Consider the following 17,799-nt stretch of genomic DNA (forward strand, 5'->3'; position numbering starts at 1 on the left):
AGGTCCTGTGTGGGCTTCTAGCTATGAATGCGGTAAATAAACTTGGACTCTTTCCATACGTAAGTGTTGATTTAGCCAGCAAATTCTTCTGAAACATGGAGAGGTGGCCTAATTCCTTAAGCTCCCAAGCAAAACTAATCTCACCCTTCTCAAATAAAAGACAACCACAGAAGTGTTAGCAGGTCATATTAGGGAGCTACCAAGTTCAGCAGCCCTACAGAGGTGAGGCTGCCATAGCTCCATGTCCCTAGGTCCAACCGACAGCAAGGCTGGGCCGGTACACACAAAAGCCAACACATACACAGTAAATGCACATGGCCGGCCACACAGATCAAGACAGACCAACACACGCAGAACTTGCACACACACAAACAGCACCAACGGCCTCATCCTGTTCACCTCCTCGGTCGGTCAGGATGAAGGTCTGTTAGAGGGAAAACATACATATATATATACACACACACACACACAGAGTGTGGATCCCCCCTAGCAGTTGGGCTCAGACACCCAGTCTGCCCAGCAGCTGCCCCTGGATCCCAGTCTCCCTCCACAGTTGGTGGCACCTGGGCATATGAGCCCTCAAAGCTGCAGCCCTGCCCCAGCTTCTGGTAGAGATGTGCTTGCTTACACACAGTGGATCCCTGCAATAACTGCTCTTGGACACTCAGTCCATCTTGCAGCTGGTCCTGGTCCCTCAGCTCCCCCCAGCTGCTTCACACATAGGAGGTACACAAACAGGTCTCAGTCAACCCTCGGACCCCATAGTCTCCCTGGTGTTGGGCTGGACCTCCTGGTTTCTCCAATAGTTGACTCCTCCTCACTGTCAGAGAAGCGCACACCTCCCCAGCTTCCAGGTTACCTCAGCCACCCTTCAACTATCCCAACCTGATATTCACTAGTGATTACACACTGATATGCCCACCCTCACTCACTCTAGTTTCTGGCACCATGGACACACAGGTCCCACCCCATTTACTGGCACTTATTTCACTCACTCCAGTCCTTCCAGTTGTTGCTATGGGCTCCTGTATGTCCCGTAGTCTGACTTCAGTTGCTGCACAGACCCCCATACACACACTTTCACACAGAATAGGAAGTCGTCACCCAGGAAAAGAGTTAGAAATGGATTTTAGTGAGAAGGCAGGACAGCCTGCAATGGTCAGGCGCATGGCATGGCCAGGCAAGCATATTGACCCAGCAGCCTGTTCATATGCGAGCAGCCCCTTTCATCACCATATTTCTATTTTCCCATATTTGTTCCTCCCCAAACCACCTAGATCACTTCCTCGCCCTGCCTTTGGTTCCTCTTCCAAACCTCCCATACCAAGTCTTGTGCAATCCCAAAATGTTCTTTCCCTGCTTCCCGTAATAAGTCCCATACCCCTAGGCAGTAATCCTCTCAGTCTTTAAGGTGATCCAGCGTTGGAGGATCTGGAACAGGGTAACATTTGGGTTTTCCCACTTGCCACTGTTCCTCTATACTCCTTTGTGTGCATGGAGATGAGCATTTTACCACATAAGCTGACAGGGCAGATGCCCAGCGATAATAAATCAGTATAACTCCGCGGTCATGAAGAAAGGTATACTTATATACAGTATACAGGCAAAATTGTGTAGCATGCTTCAGATCAACTCATCCTAAAAAGGAGACTACAGAAACGATCCTGAAGTTTCAGAGGTGTCTTGCAGGGTTGGGTGCACAAGTAAATCAGGATTTGGTAATAAGACTAGCAGTACTGATTCCATGTGGCCATGTGGTATGAAACAAAACCCACAAGACAAAAATGACACTTTTTGGTCCAATGACCTAATCAACACAGAAGATAAACAATCAGCAAACTTAATATTAAATGTCCTAAAAGTGCGCCTTTGGAAAATTATGTTGAAAGAGTACTTGTTTTCTCATAAGATCTGCTCCCTGCTATGCACTCAGTCCTTGTTCATTTTTAGAGGCTAAAACAGATTTTACAGCTTAGTTCAGTTAGCTGATACAGCTAAAGGGTCTGTTGGATTATATCATTTTTTTGTGTATCAACAAGAGAACTGCTCGCTAAATTCCCAGAGTACTCAGCTATAAAGCCATTAAAAGGCAAGAAGCATACATGAGTCATACAGCATAACCCAAGGAAAGTGGGCTTCGCTGTTATCACTGATGCTGTAATGTGACCTGCACAACCTTTACTCCTAGTAATAATGCACAGTACTAAAATACACAAAACCTGTGTCAGAGTCTGTCTTAATTTCCAACAGTGATCTTCAAACAAGAGGTGTTTATTTGTAATCTGAAGACATCTGAGCTAGAAATCAAGGACAAAATTGCACAATTTCAGTGGCATCCTGGACAAAATTTGTACTTTTAATGTATTGTTTATTTTTTACTGTAAAGTCACATGCAAATATCAAGTAATTTAAGACTATCAATGTCCCCAAAAGGACCAAAGTGTTTTTCATATACCTAATTACAACTGAGTAATACAAGTGTTCTTCCTATATATACCCACATTATAGTATCGCAGGTCTCCACTAAAAAGTTTCACAGAAAGATAACTTGTCCCTTTTCCTTTTTTTTTTTTTTTTTTTAAATACAGATCTGTGTGGACCTTATAATATGATTATATTGCCGACAAATGCCTGGGTATCATGGTGCTGAGCATCACGCAATCTAAGTCCAGCACACCGTTTAATACTATAAATGTATTCCAAATCTGAAAGTCACAATTGCTGAACAGACATATTTACTTACAAGAACTTCATGGGAACTAGTTCATCTTATTCAAACTGCTGAAAACAGATCCAGTTCCCCAACTTCTTATAAAATACACCTCCACTTGCCCTGAGTTCTTCAACACTGTCCCCTCTCTTCTGGGAATGGTATCTTCCACTTCCTTCACCATCAGCCTAGCTTTGTATCCAAAAGCATAACCCCCAGAGAAAGAAGCACCCTGCCTCTATGCTTCGCAGCCCTCAATCAAATCCTTACTTAAAGAGATCAGAAAATCCATATGTCCAACTCAGCATTTTGTTTCACTTGCAATGACCAGTCAGAAACATCAAGTTGCATCTAAATCTAAACCCAACACTTCTTGTTCACACATACGTGACTGATGGCATCAGAAACTTCTCAGACATTGATAATTTGAATTTTTATTAAGCAGGCTCTTTTTCTTGAGTTAGATCTTTAAACAACAGCCACAGCAGCATACATCATCATATAAGATGCCTAAGGAAATTATTTATTCCTGATAGAAGCAAAAACCAGGTATTATGTTGTGTTCTATCACCACTAAGGGAAACAAAATTTTAGGAATTCAACAGCTGCTGTAAATATTTAAGTGAGATATGTATTACAGAGCCCAAATGCCTTCCTAGAGGTAGAATGTTATCTATTTCCCATGTTATTCTGCAGAAGTCATTTGAGTGCTAGTAATGAGTAACCACCATGCAGCTTTACCTTCAGTGAAATATAAATACTGTGCTATTACATTCCTTATAGCTCCATCTACCAGAAGAAATTTCTTTGTAACAGGCCACTGAGGTACATCCTGAAGTACAGACTGCATTCTCTCCAGATGCAGGATTCTGCAATCAAAAGAGATAGAGCACAGAAACATTGTGTACTACAAAAAAAAAGGTAAAAATGCTGAAAAACTATGGGATCTTTTTTGTTGTGCAGTCACTATATCATCTACTTTGTAGTTTCTTACAACAGCAGCAGTATAGCACTTCCCTGTTATAAAAAAAGGAACCAAATTGCAAAATGTACTACTAAATTATTGAACAATTTGACCGCAGTCTCTCTCTTAACAGAAGATAATGGATTTTACAAAAACCTTGGCAAACTAAGGTAACAACAGCAAAAACAAAAGAACCCCCTGACTCTCAGCATTCACTAATCAGTCTCCCAGGTGAGAAGTACAACTTGTTTTCATGGACAAGTCTACTTCTTTTCAGACTAATTTACCTGAAGGCCAAAACCATTAATGTTAGGGAAGATTTACACACAAAATCATCTCCTTTCTTCCCCTTACAGAAAAGAAAAAAAAAAAAATAATGGAGACATTTCCCATGAAAGAGTTCATTTTCTATCAAGCCACTTACTGTACTAAAAAAACAAATGTCTTTTAACACTTAAAGGTGGGAAGAGGAGTTGGTGGCTGCTATTCCACCAGCAACTGTTAGGTTAAGCACAGGAGCTATACACCTGTTTATAATCCCACATCAGTTCATTTACTGAAGAAACAGTTTTTTCATTTGTTTGTGTCCCTGTTCAAACAGATTTGTATGGAAATGGAAAGAGGCCTGTGTCCATTTTATAAGTTAATTAAAACAGCAACAAATCTAGAACCAAAGACATTGCCTGATCACTTCCCACTTGTGGGTGTGCTGCATTACAGCACTTTGTATCTCTCAGTTTTATCCTCAAATGTTGATTTGTATAGCATGGATCATACCTCCTCCAATGAAGGACAGTTTTTGATATGAACAAGTAGAGCTATTACAAGTAATGCCAAATTGAGGCCAACATTAATACTCCCAGGAGCAATGCAAGTCATCCAATGTGCAGTTAGAGAAGTATCAGTTCCTGTGCTCTGCCATAGACTTTTCATGAGGCTCTGCCAACTCTGACGAACATTAACTTCCTGTATCTACAACTTAACTCCTGTGTAGAACCTTCCAGATAATTTATAACAAGTCCTTTTTTTATTTTTAAGTAGGTAGGCAAATGGAGCTCTTAAACCACTTTATTTTGCATAAATCACCCAGAATTGTCTTGATTTTATTTTAAAACATATGCTGTGAATCATAATTCCTGAAATTAAAGCACAGTCAATCTTTACAAGCTTGTAGTTGCATTTGTCCTGAAATGGGAATTGAAGGCATTTCCAAAGTTGCAACAAAATAGATTTCTACTAGTTTAGTGACCAACTAGTAAAAGAATAACTCTAATGTACAGGAAGATTTGGACTGCTTCAACAAAAAAAAAAAAAAAAAAAAACCAAACATTCTGAATAAGTACAGAACTTACAGCCATATCTTCATATAAAATGCTTACATTTGCATTAAGTGATAAGCCAAACAGGGAACTTGAAATTAACAGAAATCTTAGCCTCAGAGTGCCCTAGATAAGATTGGAAACAACATGTATATAATATACATGTATATATTACATCATAATTATGTTCTCCATAGTAAGCTTCTGTTCCAAGATCTCCTGCACAAGCTAACATGAGTATGACTGCTACAACAAAAATCCAAAACATTTGAGATGCACTGGACTTGCTGTACATGGATAGATTGATCCTATAGCATACATCCATGAGAAGCATTACTGAGACACAGCAACTATTTGTGGGAATTAGACTTTGTTTGCAGAACAAAATAAAGAATTCAGGTCCTAGTTCAAAATGCTTAATTATACACAGCTGCTGATTCCAATGAGTCTTGATCATGTACTCAGGTCCTCTGCTGAACCTCTAACTCTGAAACACAGATTTAATTTCTTTTTCAAAATGTGTACACATCAGCACAATTATTTGACTGTATATGAGGTTTTGAATTACAAAGTAAAAACACAAAACAAAAATCAGAAATCAATTAATTGTAATGTGAAGATAAATATTCAAGTTGATCTGAACTTTGTAAGACAAGTTGCAGAAAGATAAGTGTAACTTACAGATCATGAGATGCAGTATATCCTTCTGAAAAGTAGGCTTCTGATTTCTCATTCCATTGCTGGATCAGGGTATTTATCTCTGAAAAAAGTTTCCTAGCTTCCCTGTCATCTAGAAACTGAGACATTAAATAATCTATGATTCCTTCAAGTTCCAAAAGGAGTTTCTGAGAGAGGCTGCTGCTGAACCATTGCTCAAATACCTAGCAGATTGAATGCAAAACAGAACACACTGTGTTATAGAATCAAAGCTTACTTATTTAGACAAGACACAGAATTTGCATGTCTTTAAAAAAAACAAAATTAACAATGACAGTAAAATTTCTCCCTGACAATGTGTCTAGACTCTGAAATGACTAGCCTCACAAAGGTTGATTTTCAACACAGTTTGTACTGACCTGCAAGCAGGCAATATAACATGCTACATCACACAGAAAACTAACGTCCTATGCTATGCTGTGCTGTCCTTGCCCAAAGTCCCAGGAATGGTAAAAAGATGGGTCGAGACTGAAACCTCCACAGTCAATTACTCAGGCTTGCTTTCCCTTACAGGACTTCTGCCTACACTACCTACACGATGGAAGGCAGCAGCCTCAACATTTTTGGGGTCCCATTACACAAAGAGATGGAAAAGGAGCCTGCATGCTCGTATTGTGTAGCCTAGAATAAAGCATGCCAAGGCCTGGCCAAACGTACTTACTGCTCTTCTTTCCTCCACCATTACTTTTTTTTAATGCCAAGTGGTTACAACAGGTTTTTCCTATAAGAGATGTCCTGTTCACTAACGGAATTCCCAGTGGCCAGCGGCTTACAGTACTTCAAGTTGCCATCATAAGGTTGTCAGCTCTTGCAAAGAGTTTAAAAATCAAGGCTGAAATTATTACTGGATTTTCCTATGGCTACAATAGGAATTAGTGCATCAGTTTTGGCAATCACATTAAATTATTACTTCAAGACATCATACATCAGTGAAACCTTTATCAAGAGAGAAATCAAAGGCTGCATTTTTGAGGAAATACACGATAAGCTCTACATGCCTTCTTTAGATGATATTGCAAACCTCTCCAGAACAGCTTGATACAAAACTGCTATTTTTGAATGGAAAAAAATCCCATATTTCAGAGGAAAAACAAACACCAGCATTAAGACAGCTAGGTAAGTGTTTTCCTTAGGAAACATCTGAATGGTTTATCCTTTTCTCCACGCAACTACCCATATATCACCATAGAGACTGCACGCCAAGCTGTTCTGCCAGAGCAGAATTTTAAGATGCTATACCAAAGATTTACTCACATCCTCTTCAACATGCTTTAGCCACTATTGCCAGAGATAGTGGAGTAGAATTAAAAATAAATTAATTATATAGTATATCAGCGGAGGCCTGTAGTCTGCTTTCAGTTTTATCCAAGATTCAGGTTTAGGTGGGAGAGTAAATGGGTCTTCCTTCTGTCAGACCTCTGCAGTGCAGTATATTTCACCATATTCCCTATTAGATTTCAAATCTGTATTTGAGTTAATGAGAAAATCTGATTAAGTGGACACATGGTGATAGATAATACTTCCACTGTAACGATTCTTTACAAGGACTACTTTGTCTTATTAGCAAGATGAAAAAAGTTCATGACAATAACATTTAATAGCTAACTCAGATCTTTTCACTGAGTTACTGTTGACAGCCTACATGCAAAAATTAGGAATTTAATCTATTTACTTATTAAAGTGTACCTGTGCATAGAGTCTGAGCTTGCTGACAGCATGAACAAGATACAGTTTGGCCTCATGCCATGCAGAAATACAGCCCTCTTCATTATTCTCTTTGTTTGCTTCATTTTCTGGCACACTAGACAGAGCAGAGCACACAAACTGCTCCAGTGTCTCTCCTGTGGGAATCTGGCAGGGACAGAAGAAGTTGATGAGCATCTCAAGAGAGCTGCTGAGTGTTATCTCTGCTATCAACTTACTTATCTGGTGAAAAAAGAATATCACATAGCCTCCTTCAGTGAGAGCAAAGCCCATTTAATCCAGCTTCATATTCTGGGGCATGTACTTCAAAGTACTCCACATGCAGAGCACTGTATAAAATACCAGTGGCCCCATTAGGGTTCTCATACACCAGGCAGAATTATATTTGTATATGCAAGGAATTTTCACCGCATAGCTACACTAGTGTTGCTACTTCCACGGTCATTTGCAAGCTGATGCTGAACTAACTTGACAATGATACATTACACCTACACTAGAATTTTACACTACAATAACTGCATCGAAGCAACTTCACAAGTATAAAAATTACTGATGTAAAAAGGATTCTATATAATGGTATATCTCAACCAATGATTACATGCAGCGGACTAGTTTTAAATTGAAGTTGACAGGTTTCAGCAGTGTGGCCAAGAGGCCAGAATTTTTTCCTCATAGCCTAATTTCTAAATTCTGTGTTGAAAGATTTATTACTCACAAGCATATAAATGTTATTAAAGCATACAGTAATGATATAACACATTTTAATTCTCCCTATTAATGTCTTTCGGAGATACTTTACATCCTTACTCCTTTCAACTGTAACTAGAAAATTTATTAAAAGTTTTGCAGATGTTTTGATACCAAATGAGCTGGGTGGGGCATTACATACAGAATTGAAGTGCTCAGAACAGACATTGTCCAAGCTTCCATATTTCTCTTCATACTTTTTGAGGGTCTTCAATGCCCTAACACAAGCACACAATATCAAGATATTAGTTTAATCTATAAATAGCCAGCGAGTTGCCTGGGATTACACAGCCGACCATAGCTAACAGGCTGCAGTCAAATTCAGTCCAGTTGATCAAACTGGCCATCGCTGATATTGCATTAAAAGGCCATTCAAAAGTCAAGTTTTTTATAATTTACCCCTTTGTGTAAATCAGCTCTTTTTATAATGAACTCTTCTGGAGTACAACTCTAGACTGTACCTGGCAAAGAGCAAACATACTTCAGATAAATACTAGCATGTTCTATTCAAAAACTGTGGACTTTAGAAGAAATTGGAAAGATGTTTTAAGTTCCCCGCAGTTCAAACCAGACCATCACAAGAGGTCACTTTGGTCTAGAAAAATGGTTAGAAAGTCCTTTTTGAGAAAAGATATTTTCTTCAAATTTGACACATTGCAGGTATATTTGAATAGCCCCACTGAGACAACTCATCAGTCAAGTATATTCATATCAAGACTACACAACTTAGAAGAAAGGACTCTTGATGTACCTTAATTTAGGCACAGAAGAGATAACATTTTTTGTCTGGTTTGCTGGACAAAGAATGCCTATCTGCCAAATTAATCCAGGCAGCTTCAAATCTAGGATCTAGTTTAAAAGCTTAGTGGAACAAACCCCAGAATTCTCTACAGGATTAGATAATAAACTCAGGACTTTGCCATACCCAACGGTGACTTCAGAGAAGCATGAATTCATTAATGTACACAACTAGACCTATCAGCATCTTCATGTGCAGAAATTCCAGCTGAAGCTAAATATGTTTATTTTGATGGGAATGAAGCCAGGATATTTATCAGTTTTGTGGCTCCTTCACAAATCTAAGATATGTCTATAGCTTCTGTAAGGCATGAAAAATCCCTTCAGGTTACAAATAAAATCAAAGATGAAAGGAAGGGACACTGAAATTTTCAAGTGGTTTACCTTTGTTAATTGTGCTGTATAACTTAGCAGCTTCTCAACATGAAGATCATCAAAACCAAACCTGGATTCAAGTTCTGCTCTCACAGCATTAGGATTCCACAAAACACCCCCAAGAGAAAGATTATACTGAAAACCTGAAAGAAAAAAAACCTTCTGTTTACATTATTCCTCCTTTTGTTCATGTTGTTTCTTGATGATTCATACTTGATGACATCCAAGTACCATGCTTCCAGCTTTTTGGGAAAAAAAAAAAAAAAAAGCGTGCACCTGAACACCAGTTCACCAGGATAAAATCCAGGATTACATTAGTACTAATTAGCAGACCCAGCAGAGTGCCATTCTGAACTGTATGTCTAGTTCTGCACATAGTCATGCGAATGTGCGTGTATGGGCTGAATATGAATCATTGCTGAGAGGGAGACCACCAGGAGAATAGCAGAAGACCCAGGGAATTCAAGCTCATGCTCTGTGCAAGGGCTCCAGCATAACACCTTTGTACCATTCAGTCTTGGTTTTGACAGCTGAAGTGGGATTTAGACCACGTATAATTCTTAGCCTGACCTTCTATGCAGAGCAGACAGCTGGACCTGGAATCTAATTGTATGCCACCGGACAGTTTGCCAATGAAACTTGTTCCTGACCTTTTCTTGAGGAGTTGTCCTGGGGCCAGCCTACTGTCTCCAGTTAAACTCATCTCCCATACTCAAGCAGCAGGTGGGGAAACATAGACCAGAATTTATACTAACAGAAGAATGAAGCTTAGAGTAAAACAGCCATAATGCTTACCATGCATGTCCAAAACAAGAGGCTATACTTCTACCAAATAGAAGAAATTATCCTTTGCAGTGATTTAGTCTCTCTCCAAAATTCACCACTGAAAGATCATTCTAAACATGATATATTAGACCAACATGCTTTGTTGTCTTAGTTGCCAGAGTCTGATGAAATTTAGTTATTAGTATTTAAAAAACAGATCAATAAAGAAATGGGTTAGGACTACAGCCATATAGTTCAATTCTTAGACCTTTTACATTAGGAATTTAGCAGAAGCTCAGACAGTTACTGCTATCACATATTCCCAGCATGCTTACAAGGTACTGCAAAAAAAATCTGAAGCAAATTCCTTACCTTCTAAGCTCCTACCCTGTAATGATGCAGCAGTTAAATTCAGTGCTGTTTTCACCACTTCATAGAAACTTTCGCCCAATGGCATCATAGCTAAATCCTTCAATGATGCTAAGGTACTGAAAGTGAAAAATAGAACAAAAATCAAGCTCTCTATACACCCAGAAAAAGTGAAAGGGCTTGGTGGAAAAAGATTAAGTTCAAGCAACTGAATATTAAAATACTTTCTTTATTGTTGAGGAACTGATGTTTTGTCAAATTAGACTTTTCATGAAAAAAAAACACAAGTTGAGATTTTACAGTTAGAGTTTCACTCAATTCGCATTAAGGAAATGTCTCCTAAGAGGGCCAATATCCTCTTGGAAAAAAAAGAATGAGAGAAAAAGAGTTAAAAGTGAGAGCAAAAATGAGAGTAAAACCACCACAAGACTTCTCCCAGTTATCCCTGCAACAAGGCAGGATGGACACAGAATACTTTTTATTTTACTTTCACCCAATCTGCAGAGAAAAAAAAGAACCTATAAAGCAACAGAACATTTATTCTCACAACAAATTAAACAAAGCACATTAGAGAATGCATTGATAAAAATATACATATTGAATTTCTTACAAGTCCCAGTCTCAGTCACTTTAGCTGTGAAACAAGCTTCTTTGTTAATGTAGCTGTAATTTACTGCTTAAAGTTTACATCCAACTTACCAACTATTTTCCATAGAGTATTTCTTTGTTATTATGAAAATAAGAATCCAGTTTTGTTAGAGCGGATCATCAGTTTCCAACATATGCGAGAGGAGGAAAAAAAACCTCAAAAAACCCAACCCTATTTAACTTCAGGTAGGTGTGAAAAGTTTCTGTTAAGTACCTCTGAGAGACACAGCAAGGACAGTACAGCCCAGGATGTGGGAAAAGTTGTAAATTTAGGATCCTTTCTGCTGACTAAATTCTGCCTGAGCTAGGATCTCTAGAAATGTATATTAGTAATATGAAGCTAATCAAGAAGTAAGCACTGGTTTCTGTGGTTTGCTTTCCAAATTGCATAAATTATGGCAAATTTGATCATTGAAGGGCACCAAAGTCTTACAAAAAACAAAACCCATATGTAAACATCTGAGTCTCCTCTTATTAATCACTTGTGGGTTGACCCCAGCTGGCAGCCAAGCACCTATACAGCTGCTCATTCACTCCCTTCTCCTACAGAATAGGAAGAAAATAAAAGGAAGGTGAGAAGACTCGTGGATCAAAATAAAGACAGTTTAATAGGTTGTGCTGGTTTTGGCTGGGATAGAGTTAATTTTCTTCCTAGTAGCTAGTATGGGGCTATGTTTTGGATTTGTGCTGAAAACAGTGTTGATAATTCAGGGATATTTTAGTTACTGCTGAGCAGGTCTTGCACAGCATCGAGGCCTTTTCTGCTTCTCACACCACCTGCCAATGAGTAGGCTGGGGGTGCACAAGAAGTTAGGAGGGGACACAGCTGGGACAGCTGACCCCAACTGACCAAAGGGATATTCCACACTATATGATGTCATACTCAGCAATAAAAAGCTGGGCGAAGAAGAGGGAAGGGGGAAAGTTCGAAGTGATGGCATCTGTCTTCCTAAGTAACCGTTAACGCATGATGACGCCCTGCTTTCCTGGAGATGGATGAACACCTGCCTGCCAATGGGAAGTAGTGAATTAATTTCTTATATTGCTTTGCTTGCATGCACAGCTTTTGCTTTACCTATTAAACTGTTCTTACCTCAACCAATGAGTTTTCTCACTTTTACTCTTCCAATTCTCTCCCCCATCCCACCAGGGGGGAGTCAGTGAGCAGCTGTGTGGTGCTTAGTTGCCAGCTAGGGTTAAACCACGACATAGGTGAAGCAACAGTTGTGCATGCAAGCAAAGGAAAACAAGGAATTTATTCACTACTTCCCATCAACAGGCAGATGCCCAGCCACTTCCTGGAAAGCAGGGTCTCAACATGCATAACAGTTACTTGGGAAGGCAAATGCCATAACCACGAACACCCTCCACTTTTGTCCCCTTCTCGCTCTGTCCATGCCATAGGCTCAGGGTACAGAAATCACTGTTGAGATTATATTAACAGATTAATAACTCGACCCAGCAGAGCAGCCAGTGGTTACTGCTATCTTTGCTTACTGCTGCTGAAGAAGAAAACAATAACCACAAAACTTACAGTCAAGTTCCTGTCTGACCTCAGGAACACTCAGACTCAGAGTTTGCAAACCTTTCAGAAAAGACATCTGCTTTTGGGATATAAGCACTACAAGCACAGCTAATACAGATTTGCATGTTAATAGTTCAGAGAACAAGCTAGAATAAGGTTACAAAGAACTCAGCCATAAAGGGGGGGGGGGGGGGGGGGGGGAAATAATAAAAATTGAGCCCCACCACAGTTGCAATCCACATATTGCAATCAAAAGAGACTTGTTTCCCAGTTTCAAAAAAATTATGCCATCATTTAGGTTGGAAAGGACCTTTAAGATCACCAAGTCCAACCGTTAACCCAGCACTGCCAAGTCCACCACTAAACCACGTCCCTAAGTGCTACATCCACATGTCTTTTCAATACTTCCAGGGATGGTGACTCAATCACTCCCCTCAGCAGCCTGTTCCATTGCTTAATAACCGTTTCGGTGAAGAAATTTTTCATAATGTCCAACCTAAACCTCCCTTGGCACAACTGGAGGCCATTTCCTCTTGAACTATCACTTGTTACCTGGGAGAAGAGACCAACACCCACCTCACTACAACCTCCTTTCAGGTAGTTGTAGAGAGCGATGAGGTCTCCCCCTCAGCCTCCTCTTCTCCAGGCTAAACAACCCCAGCTCTCTGAACTGCTCCTCGTAAGACTTGTTCTCTAGACCCTTCACCAGCTTCATTGCTCTTCTTTGGACACGCTCCAGCCCTTCAATGTCTTTCTTGTAGTGAGGGGCCCAAAATTGAACACAGTATTCAAGATGCGGCCTCACCAGTGCCGAGTACAGGGGCACGATCACCTCCCTGCTTCTGCTGGCCACACTATTTCTGATACAGGCCAGGATGCCGTTGGCCTTCTTGGCCACCTGGGCATCATATCCTTCATATCTTTTTTATTAGGAAAAAGGCAGTGGGATGCTAAAGGGTGACAGAATCAGTACAGTAATTTCCTATTCAAATTCTTTGGACCCCTGCCTCCCATGGAGTAAGGCTGGTGAAGTTCACGGCCAGTCTTGCACAGGCAGCCAGGTTCGGTGGCCTCATGTAGCCTTATAAATATCTTAATTGACTACAATGACAATTACCTGTCAACCTAATACAACCAACTACCTATTCTGGCAAATACATTTTTTACTTTTTCCTAACAATTCCCTTATTTTATTGAAAATTCCTGTAGACACTTGTCTTAGTCTGTTCTTTTGATACCATGTCTTCCCCTGAATCAAGCTGTCCTTTACAAGAGACAGAAAACCTTCATATTCAGAATACAGTCTCTGTGGGTTTTTTCTTACTGCTTCATTTCTTGCAAGAGAACAGCCAAAGCTATTTTGATAGCAAGAAGCTTGAGGAACAAAATGGAGTAATTTTCCCGATATTGACCAAGTGCTACGTACATATTAAGTTGATTAGAATCCAAACTATGATTTTCTTACATTCATATGTAAATATTCTGTCTTTCAAAGAGTCCCAAAGCACATTACAAAGTTCAAAGCTGTATTATGTGATGGTCTAATTTCAACCATTGCTAAGATGAAGCTATTTCTTTGATACTCCTAGAGAATCTCTGCTGAGATAAACAGAGATGAAAAATACAGTTATGAAGGAATCACAATGGGTAAAAACTCCTACCACACCTCTATAAAGGCAAAACCTGGTAAACAGAAGAAAATCTCAGCCTCTTTACACTGATAAAGATGCTTATTTTATTAAATAGCCAGTGAGAAGAACAAGAATTGCAGGTAAATATTCAAGCATGTAAAAGTACTTACTCTTGAATAACTTTTAGAAACTCTGCTACAGCAGCTAACCCATCTTCTATATAAAAGCTGTTCAATTCAAAGCGAGGGAGTGAATGCAGAAGGTTCCAGAAATATGGTTGCTTGTACAGGTTTTCTGCCTTAGAAATCATTTCCTCCACTTCATTCAAATCCATCTTTATGTGAAGAAAACATATTTACAAGCAACACTTCCATTAACAGAAAAAAAAATAGCAGGTGCCTGTTACTTCCCCTACAGCCCTCTTGAATTTTAAACCATTTAAAATATTTTTTTCAAGTGGAAATATACCTCTAGCTTTGGTAATTCACCACATCATTTTGGTGGTATTTTGAACTTATGGCAGCTTTGCTTCAGATGTGTTTTGCTGCTCTGATGGCAAATGGAGCTGGGAGAGAAGCTAAGCAATCTCTTTCTGCTCAGAAGTGTAACCCTCTCCCAAAAAGAAGGATTGATCTTCTTTGAGATCTCAAACACAAGGAGCTCTTTAGCCCTGCAATAAATTTCTAAGTCTAGGGTACAAAGACCAGGGGACTACCAGGGACATGCCATCCTTGCTTCACAGCTCCTTGGGGAGCTTTTGTCAAACAATAATTGATAAGAATGGCTCTTTAAGGATGGACTGGGGTAAAACCACTTTTATAGGACCACTTTTATCAGCTGCCTATGCAAAACATAGGATCTATCATGCTTGTTTATTATGCAGTCTCTGTTTCACTAGGGCTCTTTTGGATAATGGTAACATGAGCATGGTTTATACAGAAAGAAACTTGTGTATACAAGCTCTATTACTAATAATAATAGGCTACTTTCAACTAAATATTTTCTTAATGTTGATAAATGCTTTATTTATATTTTATATTCCATCCAAGAAATGAAATTTCATGTTGATACAGCTCCTTTCTGTCAAGTATTACATCAGCATTAAAAAATATTACTATAAAAATGCCATCTAATTTCAATTTATAAATTGGAAATTTAGATTTCATGAACTAGCATTTACAATCAATCACATATGAAGAAAATGCATTTTAAAATATTTTTAAAGTGAAACCAGTGATCTGTGAAAGTTACAAAATTGACAGTAATGGAGATACACTACTGTGCCCATTCAGCCGCCTTCGTTTTGTTGAGATTGCAAGGGTGAAAAACAAATGCATTAGGGACAGCACAAAGATCAAACTTGTTTCATACAAACTGCCAAATTGATTCTGGAAGGAATTACGCTACATCTTGCAATTCTGTCTTCCTTCACCCCTACTCGAGTCTGCTTGCCATATTTACTGGATCGCAAATCTGAATTCAAAGTAATCTCATCCAAGCAGGATGACCATCTTTTCAATCTCACTGCAGTCCTTTTTAAGTTTTGCATTGTTTTTTTGGGTTTTGTATTGGTTTTTCTTTTTTTTTTTAATAATCAGTACATATTAGTATAAGAGTTCCTTGCAAGACATTTTGTAATACAATTTTACATAACTGCACAAGGTCTGACAGATGCATTTTTAAATTGCTCCTAATGAACAATTAATCTGCAAATAGCCGTGAATTTTAGCTACTAACAACCTAGACTGGTTTAAATCAGGAATCTAGAAACCACTGAACCTCTATAAAATTTGCAAGACACCATTTTTTCCTTCAACAGCATACCAATTTTTTTTAAGACAGTTTACTAAAACTTGACAGGATACAAATTTTTAACTATTATAATAAAGATGCCTCAAAATCCAGAACTGTAATTTAGAAATAGACTGTAAAAATACTTACAGTAAGAGAAGTGGTGACGTTATGGAGCCCTGTAAAATCAAATATTTTCCTTTATGGAGAGCCATTATTAACTTCAGAAGAATCAATTTTATAAGCAAGTAGTACACAAAGGGCATTTCTACAGGAGTAAAGGCTTGTGGAACAACTAATACCCTAGAAAGACAGTGATCCACTTGATTTTCTGTGCTTTCCAATACATTTACTATTATCACAAAAACAATTTAGAAGAAATTGCTTACCATTCACTTTTCAGTAAGGCAAAATCATCACATCAATACTAGATGAACATACTAGCTCCCAGACAGCCAGGCATGAAAATTACTGTTTTGCCTAAATCTTTCTGCTTGAAAACTCAGCCAGAAAGTCACTGTAGTAGTAGGTCTTAAATGCCCATCTGCTACAGCAGCAAGGCTGCACAGTGTGGGTGAGAACAGAGCGGGAGCATCAGAACTTGGTGTTTCCATTCTCGCTCTTTTAGTTTAAGACTGATTTGTTTGCCTAAAGGTTAGCAGGTGTGAGCTGCTGAGGTTTTCCTCCTCTGTACTCTTTAGCAAAACAAAAAAAACCTGGGGAGAAAGACTTAAATCCTGATAAGTTACTTTTGAATGCATGTTAGACCAAGTAACCATGTACCCAGATTATTAATCCTTATCTTTAAACCTTTCCCATCACAGTTAACTATCAAGTAGTAAAACAAGACCACAATTTTAGAAAGCTAACTTTTTTCTGAGAATTTTATGACAGCCACAGCAATAGTAATTATAAAAGTGACTTTTTTCAGGGCAGCTAAAATTTTTTTTTTTCATTTTATTTTAAAAATAAAATTATTTTTTGTTCAATGGTTATCACTACCTGATAGACAAAGCAATTCATTATTAGAAAGATCACAGCTTACCTGAGAACTTTGAGTTTTCCTCCCATAGCTTTTCTAAAGCCATTGTTTTCTCTGTGATCTCAATAAATCCCTTTGCAAGTTCTTCTATCTCTTTCATGAAGCCTAGATCAAGTCCTGTGAAGCTCTCTGGACCAGCTTGGATGCCTGAAGTACTTTTTAACAGCAAGAAAGGGGACAAGGGAGGTAATTACAAACTGGAAGCAAGTAGCTAAAAAAATATTCATATACTCACAGCAGTATTGTGATTACATTTTTTAAACTATTACACATTCACACAACTTTTATTTGGTTCAGTTCATTAGCACGCATGTTGCAGCACTGAGTCTTAAAACCTCAGGAAAGGGGGCAATGAAAAATTGCTGAGCTGGAGCAGCTCACCTACACCAGTAAACCAGACACGTCCAAAGAAGTCTTTGATGTTTCTGAAAACACTCAATTTTCTCCCCTGGTTTATCATGAGTCCAGGTGATTGTTCTGTGATGGCCTGTACCCTGAAGTTCAGACTTTCCTATTGCATCTAATGTAACACGCTGCAACCAGCACAGGTAAGTTGGTCAGTGTCACCAGATGAAATATATGTAAGTTCCTTTTTCTGGGCCCTGAAGAAAGTTGATGCTTCCTCTTTAGTTAGTTTACTAAGCAACAGAACTATAATAACAATTCCACCACCTTAACAAAAAAGCGTCCATAC

At 38.8% G+C, this 17,799-nt stretch overlaps 1 protein-coding gene across 1 annotated transcript in view; it reads right to left on the minus strand.

The window, feature by feature from the left end:
* ABCA13 (ATP binding cassette subfamily A member 13) overlaps window positions 1-17,799 on the minus strand; it is a 203,041-nt gene that overhangs the window by 167,284 nt on the left and 17,958 nt on the right. Inside the window, exons 4-10 of the mRNA XM_059815467.1 lie at window positions 17,109-17,260; window positions 16,214-16,242; window positions 14,443-14,606; window positions 10,472-10,587; window positions 9,344-9,477; window positions 7,397-7,561; window positions 5,675-5,874 (exon numbers count right to left, since the gene is read on the minus strand). Of these exons, the coding sequence (XP_059671450.1) occupies window positions 5,675-5,874; window positions 7,397-7,561; window positions 9,344-9,477; window positions 10,472-10,587; window positions 14,443-14,606; window positions 16,214-16,242; window positions 17,109-17,260 (960 nt within the window). The remainder of the gene's footprint in view (window positions 1-5,674; window positions 5,875-7,396; window positions 7,562-9,343; window positions 9,478-10,471; window positions 10,588-14,442; window positions 14,607-16,213; window positions 16,243-17,108; window positions 17,261-17,799) is intronic.

Source organism: Gavia stellata, chromosome 3 (genome assembly GCF_030936135.1).
Source record: "Gavia stellata isolate bGavSte3 chromosome 3, bGavSte3.hap2, whole genome shotgun sequence".
Lineage (NCBI taxonomy): Eukaryota > Metazoa > Chordata > Aves > Gaviiformes > Gaviidae > Gavia > Gavia stellata.